An 8070-nucleotide genomic window follows, 5' to 3' on the forward strand; every position below is an offset into this window, starting at 1 on the left:
CCAGTTCTAGAGCCACGGCCTGAGGCTTCTGGAGCGAAGGGTTTACCGAGGTTCAGATGGCCCAGGTCAAGCTGCAGCCAAAGTTCCCAGAAGCCACAGGTGTGGCCAAGCAGCTACTGGCCGATGTCCCTCCAGAGAGACTGGGCCTGGCACTCTGGGCTGGGGAGGTGGGGCAGGTCAGTTGATTAGGCTGCAGGAGAGGCTGCAGGGGCCCTGCCACCACCACCACCGCCCCCCACCCCGCCCCAACCAGGCTTCTCCGCCCAGAGCTGGGCTGGGTCCAGGCACCAGGCTCCTACCTGGAGTGCCTTGTCCCATCCCCGGCCTCCAGCCCCTGCAAGACCCTGCGGATGCCCCTAGTCTCTGCGGAAAGGAGACCGGGAGGCCCAAGAGGCTGCTTGGAAGCTGGAGCAGAGGCTGGGTGGAACCCAGTGAGCCTCAGAGGCAGACAGGGCCATGGGCTGGGGGGCCTGACTCTCTCAGGCTCTGCAGCCACGGCTGGACAGGAGTGGCTGGGAAAGATGAAGGACGGGGTGATAAAGCCAAGGGGTGGCCCCAGGGTGCACCCACTGCAGGGAGCAGGGCGGGTCAGACAAACTGTTCTGAGTGTCTCAAGGCTACCACTGCCTCCTGGGGACCGGGGACGCCTCCCTTTAGCCTCCCTGGGCCTCGGGCTTTCCACCAATCGGCAGACCCTGCAGTCCTGCCTGCTCCCCACGGCCAGAGGAAGAGCACACTTGGAGCAGTACTAAAGCCAGTGGTGTTAAACCGGCTCCCCAGTGGGTGGCCTTCCCTGCCCTGCCGACCGCCACTGATGGCAGCAGGACCCCCGTGGTTGCACTGTTGGGACAGAGAAGACCTCATGGGCTAGCTCGTCTCTTCCCTTGCAGATTCTGAGCTCAGAAGCCTCAGGGTTTCCCAAGCGTTATCCTCATTAATGTATCTGTTCCTACAGCAGGTTGTTACCAAGTCTTAAAATGGGCCAGGCCCCAGCTGGGTGCTAAGAGAACAAAACATGGTCTGTTGTCTGCGTGAGAGTGCCTGGTCTAGGAACGCCCTGGCCAGTGACCGGCAGGTGTGTTCCCACTGGATCCGTGTGAGCTTGCAGGGAAACACGGGTACCATGGGAGGGCCCCTAGCCCAGCTGAGGGGAATCAAGACGGACTTCCTGGAGATAGTAACACCTGAACAGAATCCCAAAGACAAATTAGTAATTAGAGTCATAAGGAAGAGTCTGGGGGGGGGGCGGTGCCAGGGAACAGTGGGCACATTTGGGAGAAAAAGAAGTAAAGTTTGGGGCTCACAATTGAATCGTCAAGGTTGGGGCTCAGCTGTCAGCTGAAGGGGCAGCGGTGCCACTTCCTGGGAAGGGAGGTCACTCGGGAGTGTCTGTACCTCCAGGTGGGAGGCTGGCAGGGAGTCGGATAGGAGATCGGGGTGGGAGATGTCCCTTTGGTTAGGAGAATGTGGGAGGGGTGCGGTCACTCTGGGGTAGGGTGTCAGAGTGGACCCCAAGGTGGACCAAGGGCTCAGAAGCAGCCAAGGAGGTAGAAAGGAAACCAATAGAGTGTTAAGGAGGGAGGCTCTGGGACACTGGTGCTTTGGAGGGTCAGGTAAGGTCAAGCCTAAGAAGGCTCAGATGTGGCTGGAGAGGAGAGAACTGGCCCTTCCAGAGCAAGCATCTCTATGGAACCTGGGGGGCAGGAGGGACAAAGGGGCCTGGCTGTGGATGGGCTGGGGCAGGGGGTTCTGGCCCCCAGAACGTGGAGCCCCTGTGGGTGAGGGGCCCAGCAGGAACATTCTGGAGCAGACCATAGAGGGAGCAGCCCCAAGACCCCAGATACGCCCAGCTGGGCTATAAGCCTGAAGCTTCCTGTGCTGCTGGCCCTGCAGGAGATGAGCACAAAGGCATGAGGACAGCTGCCCCAAACCCACGGCGGGGTTTGGCTGAGAGGCTGTGAAGAGCTTGGGGTCACAGCGTTAAGGATGTGGGCAAGAATGGGCCACCAGTGTAGGCATGTGGCAAGGAGAGAAACTTGTGCTGGGGGACTTCATGGAGGAGGAGATATTGCAACTGGAGCTTGACGGATGGGAGGTCAGCGGAAGAAGAACATGGACCAAAGCCTGGAAGAGACTGACTCAGCATCCTTGGGGCACTGGGGATGAATCTGGGGTGGCGGCAGGAGGGGAGGCCTTGAGCATACCCTAAGGGATTGGACATTCGTCCTTTGGTCAATTTGTCTTTGGGCAGCCAGCTAAAACGTTTTCACCAGGAAGCCTGGCCCAGCTTGGCCACTTGCTCTTTGTCCAAAACAGCAAAGCCAGCCCAGCCTGCCCCTTCCTGCTGGACCCCTGCGAGGACTGAATGAGATCATATAAGCGAAAAGGCCAGGAGCTCCAGACCAGGTCCCGGATGGCATCTCCCGGAGGACAGTCCTCCCCGCACCATTGTCCTCAAGCCCCACTCTAAAGGTGAATGTCGGCCTCTTACAAGAGGTGCTGGGAGAGGGAGCAGAGAGAAGTCCCGAGAAGCTGCAGCCGCGCCTGCCTTCCCGCTTCATCTCCACAAGCCTTGTTTTCCCCAAGTGTCAGATGGGGGTAATGATGCCCGCGTTTGGGGGTTGTTAGAATTAAGTGAGGCAATGTGTGCAGAAGTGCTTAGCATGCAGCCCGTGCCCAGCTGATGTTCAAATACGTGATGATGAATATTCATAAGGCCAATCCTAAGAGGATTCATTGCCAAGTTGCTTGGGATCTAACTGGTCCAAGGGAGCAGGGAGGGGCGTGGGAGAATGGAAAGTTGGGGAGGGGACTCTGCTCCTGTCTCCTCCTCCAGGAGTCCTCCCCACCCCAACCATGCTGTGAAGCGGGTCAGGGATCCTCTCATTGCTCTGGAGACCCCTCTCACGAGACCCCAGATGGCACAGGAGCCTGGGCCAGGACACTTGCCAGACTGGGCTCTGAGAGACTTTGGGCAAGTCCCCCCTCCCTTATCTGTGTCCCCAAGATCCCTTCCTGTTCAGTGTGTGTTTCTGATACTCTCTGGCCATGGTGGGGCTGTGTCTCACTTGCTCCCACACTTCTGAGTCCATCTCCCCAGGTGTGTGTTGTCCTGCCCAGGGAAGGAGAACAGGCGTGACGGGGCGATGGGTGTGACAGGGTCACAGGCACCCTTCCCGGGGTATTCGTGGCATGGAGTCCTGGGAGCCCGCACATCAGGCTTGAGTTGGGATCTGCGGAGACCCCGCAGCAGCATCTCATCAACCACCCTGTGAGGAGGGAGGCACAGTTGCTGTCTGGAGAGGGCTGGGAGGGACTGGGGACAGGGGCCTGGGGGGAGGGAAAGAGGCAGTCAGGTGCTGTGCTACTGAGTAAACACGAGTAGGTGGCAATAATCACGTCAGGCCAAGCACGGACGTTCTTAGGTCTTGAAGTCTGCTGAGACCCTGAGAACACAGCTACAGCCAGGCTCCCGCCCCGTGAGGCCCCGTACTCCACTGTGGAGCCACGCGGCCCAGGGACCCTTGCTGGTCTGGGTGAGGACTGGAGGACAGAATGTCCTGGCGTGAGATGAGGGAGAGCATCCTTGGGGGTAGAAGAGCCTGTGAATTCTCAGAGGCCAGGAAAAGCGCCTTCCAGTCACCAGAGAAACGCCCATACTGGCTGGACACCCGGTCTGCGGGAGTGGGAGAGGGACTCTGAGGGTTTTAAGAGGCTTGCCAGAAGTGCTTCCCAGAAGAGGGAGAGCGGGAGCAAGCTAGAAGGCATCACTGAAGATATCACCCACAGTGGCCTTTGACGCCTGTTTCAAACACCTGTCAGAAACCCCAGGACCTCCTGCGACAACGTTTTGGGTACCCGGTCACCAGTCTGTGCTGCAGCTGTCCCAGCCCAGCCCTGGGTGAGCAGCCTGGATCCCCCAGTTCATGGAGGATGGTCTGATCTGACTCCCTTGGGGGGCGCATAAGGCCCAGAGAGGGAAAGTGCCTTGCCTGGAGTACCACAGCAAGTTAGTAGCAGAGCGGGATTAAAATCCAACTCCCAGTTTAGTGTTCTTTCCACTCTCCCCTCCGGGCCCTCAGTTTGTCCTGGGAGTGAGGCTCTCTGCCCAGCTGGCTCTGGCTGAGCAGGAAGCGGGCTCCAATCCCAATGCCATCACTTACTCGTTGTGTGGTCTGGGGCAAGTTGTTTCATATTTCAGATCCCTGAGCCCAGTTCCTCATATGGACCGTGGAGATCATCCTAGAACCTGCCCCAGTGTGCTGTTGTGAGGTTCCAATGTTACTCCGTATCCCGGGGCTGGTATTTCTAAATCTCCTCTCACACCCCAGCTGGAGGTCCCAGATGCCCAGATCTGTAACGCCACCAAGCGGCTGGAGAGGGCAGAAGGCAGCCAGGGTAGTGGGGTTCAGCAGAAGGGCCTGGAGCTCCAGGAAAGCATAGGTCTTTGAGGCGCCAGGGTGGGGAGGGTGGGGGGGTGACAGACAACCGGGGCCTCAAGCCCCTTCCTCTGAGTCCTGAGACTCACATGGCCTGCCATCCCGGACTTGAGCACCAGGTGGCACCGCAGGCTTTGCAGCGGGGCAGGAGAAGGGCGCCACTGGGGCAAGAAGAAAGGGTCCTTTGGGAAATCTGGTGACAGCCTTGAGGTCAGGGAGCTGGGGAGGAGGATAAAACAGAAGCTGGAGGCTGGAAGTGGGAGGAGGTGGTGGACACTAGCAGGTTCTCTGTCCCCCTCAGCTCTCTCCCAGGTCTCTCTTGGTGAACTTCATGCTGGACCGAGGACCCCTGTACTGAGCCTGGATGAGGGATGTCTCCTTCCCCAGCCCCCTCCCCTTGCCACCTTCTGTGGTCCTCAGTCTGGCCAGACCCTCAACTTGCGCAGACCCTCAGCCTGGGTTCTTCTTGGGGGTCAGGGCTAGGGCCCTGGGTGTCACTTAGAAGAGCTTCTGAGGGGAGGTCAAGAGGCCAGACCCTTGGAGGTCTGTGGGTCTTGCAAGGACGGTGGGTGGGGACAGTAGGCAGGACAAGTAGGACCCAGCCTGACACCATCCTCGCTTTCCTGCTGCTATGAGGGCCTGCTTGGCCTTCTCACCTCTCCTCGGGGATAGTTCTCTTCACCTCCTTCCCTCCTGGATCCCCTGCTGGACCCCGGAGAGGACAGGGTTAGTGCAGAGGCCGGGCCCACAGAGTGGACCCTCCTCTCTTCTTCCCAGGTAAAGCTGGGGGTATCCCTGAGGGTCAAATTGTAGTGTGGGATGCAAGGCTGGAGTGGAGCTCCCTTGGGGTGCAGGCTCAGAGGGCCTGGACAGGACTGTAGGGTGTTCCGACAAGGACAGGGTGGGGCCACCGCCAAGGAAGAGGAACTGGGGCTGGTGGCAGTGAAAAGTGACACCGGGCCTTCACCAGGGGCTTGGAGCCACACCTGACACTTGCTGCCCGGCTGCATGTCCTCCTGGGATGATAGAGCGGAGACTTTTCCCCCCTCACCCTTGCCTACCTCACCTGGGGAGCCACTCGGGGTCCCAGGAGGGAGGCTGCTCCAGGATGTGGCTTCTCTGCTGACAGCACTGTTGCCCTCCTAGGACACGGGGTCCCGGGTGAGGTGCCTGAGATATTGGGCAGGGGCTGGGCACAGGCTTGGGGAGGGTGGGGTCCCCACGGGGAAAGAGAAGGCCATCCTCCTGGGCTCTTGGCGGGACACTGCCCTCATGGAGCTGTGGGGACCGGCTCCTCCCAGAGTAGAGTGAGTGTCCCACCAGCCTTGGGCGATGCTATCAGCTCTGACCTCCCCTTCGGAAGGAAGACTGTCCCTTCCCAGCGAAGCCCCAAACCCTACAACTGGCTTGAAACCCTTCCAGCCAGCACCCCCCACCCCTCTACCCCCCACCCCACCCCCACAGCTTCTCTGGAGCTCTCCTCCCTATGTGGACCCCACCCCCAGGGAACACAACCCTGTCCCTCCCTCCCCCTCCCCTCCTCTTCCCAACCCCATGAGCAGTTCCCACCCCCGGGGCCCAGTCTCCCGGCTTGGGGGCTCAGGGGCACACTCTGGGCTCAGGGCTGGACCATGGAGAAGATGCGTAAGTGCTTACTAAGGCAAGAGGCCACAGTACCTCACGCTGGGTCCCTGCCTGGGAGCTGCCTTCCGGGATCCTGGTCGCTGTTCTCATACCCACAGGACAGTGGTCTTGGGGAGCATCCAGCTGGCCCTGCATGCCCACCACCGCTCCGCTGTCCCATCCCATCTCCACTGGCAACATCCGCCAGGACAGCCCACTCCAAGTCTAAAAGCTGGGATCTACGCGTGCACTTGACCTAGGAGCAGCGCGCCCTGGGCACAGCAGGCCTTGGCAGGATTGGAGGAAGACAGGGCTGCAGCAGGTGGGGGGCCGACTCACTTGCCTCCTGGAGGCCCGATGAGCCCCTCCCTCTGCCTCTTCTCTTGCTGGGGAGAGGAAAGGCCCCCAGTTCTGCTGAGTCACCATTTTCGAACTCCTTCCTGAGAGGTGTTTTGTTTTTTAATGATTAGGGAGTCGGCCCACGTTGGCTCATCCCGGCAGCGTCACCGGCTCTGCCAAGCTCTCTAAGGGGCCCCTGGAGCTGGGGGCTCCTGGGACCGCTCTGTGCCTCCTTTGATGGGACACTGCTGGCCTCCCCCACCTTGAGCAGGGCCAGGCAGGCTTGCTGTGTTACCAGAAGGCCGGGGCTGCTCAGGCCAATCATGGCAGTCACAAGAAGTCAGGGGAGAGGGCAGGCCATGCGTCTGGCCCAGGCAAGTGAGGTGGGGGAACTCGCACCTGTTTCGGGGCAGAGAGCTGTGGCTTTGTTGTTTTCTGGGGTCCCGGCAGCTAGTAGACCCACCTCTCCCCCCAGGCCTCCCGGGAGTAGGAGGGCTCCTGGGTGACAGCTCCCCCCACACCCCGGGAGCTGTCACCCAGGAGCCCTCCTACTCCTGGTCCAGGAAAGGGTACCCTGCCCTACTAGAGGCCAGGCCCAGGTGTAGGCTCTGCACCCCCCCGTAAAGGGCACTGGGTGCATGGACCACTCACCATGGGACTTCCTCCACCCCCAGGGCTGGCCCAGCAGTCCCAGCGAAAGTCTGCTGTTCCCCCGCAGCAGCACCTGCCCCCACCCCCACCCCCACCCCCACCCGCCGCCTGCGTCACAGGAGCTGTTGGTGCTTGTACCCGGCTTCCCAAGCGATGAGACATGGCTCCCAGCCTGCCTCCCCAAGCCGCTGGCAGCTCACACCCTGTCATCTGGGGAGCCACAGATCCAGGAGTGCCCCCAAACCCCTCTCCCCCTCTGCCTGGGCAGTAGACCTGGGACCCTGGCCCACGGGAGGAGGAGACCAACCATGGACTATAGGAAATGAAGCTGGATCCCCTTTTGAGAGCTTCAACCAATTCCCCCAACCAGGCCTTGAGGGTGGGGCCGAGAACCAGAAAGGGACCAGGAATGAGTTAGGCTGGACCAGGTCTCAGAACTGAGCAAGGCCTGTGCAGAGCAGATTCTGGGAAAAATATGCACACGGAGATGGGTGTGTCCGGCTCTGCCTTCTGGACAGAGACTCGGTCTCCTCCCAGCCACGGTCCCTGCTCCAACAGAGAGCCACACCCATCGCCCGATGCTGTCCTGTCTCAGGTGACCTTGGTAAAGAGGGCAGGTTCCTGTGTGCTAGACCCCGTCCACCATTTCCCTCCCTCTGAGTCAGTCTGTCTGTCTGAAAGACTGTTTTATATCTCGAGGTGTGTTTTACATATGATCAAATGCACAGACCTCCAGGGTACATTTTGATAAGTTTTAATAAATGTGTACCCATCAAGATCAGCATACCCCCAACCCTTCTGAGAGTTCCTCAAGGTGAAGAGTCACCTGCGGGCAGGGCCTGTGTCACCATCATCTCTGTGTCTCTCCTGCACCTGGCAGTAGGTACGGGTTTGTACATGGAAAGGTTTTCCCACATTGGCTTATCTTCCCTGTACAAAGGGACCCCTCAGGGCGCCTGGGTGGCTCAGTGGGTTAAGCCGCTGCCTTCGGCTCAGGTCATGATCTCAGGGTCCTGGG

The 8070-nt window shown here is 60.0% G+C and overlaps 1 protein-coding gene across 1 annotated transcript in view; it reads left to right on the top strand.

Moving 5' to 3' along the window:
* Nucleotides 1–7209, top strand: part of IGFN1 (immunoglobulin like and fibronectin type III domain containing 1) — a 50127-nt gene extending 42918 nt beyond the window's left edge. Inside the window, exon 24 of the mRNA XM_044266148.1 lies at nucleotides 7076–7209. Coding sequence (XP_044122083.1) covers nucleotides 7076–7209 — 134 coding nt within the window. The remainder of the gene's footprint in view (nucleotides 1–7075) is intronic.
* Nucleotides 7210–8070: the final 861 nt, after the last annotated feature.

This window comes from Neovison vison, chromosome 10 (genome assembly GCF_020171115.1).
Source record: "Neovison vison isolate M4711 chromosome 10, ASM_NN_V1, whole genome shotgun sequence".
In the NCBI taxonomy this organism is placed as follows: domain Eukaryota; kingdom Metazoa; phylum Chordata; class Mammalia; order Carnivora; family Mustelidae; genus Neogale; species Neogale vison.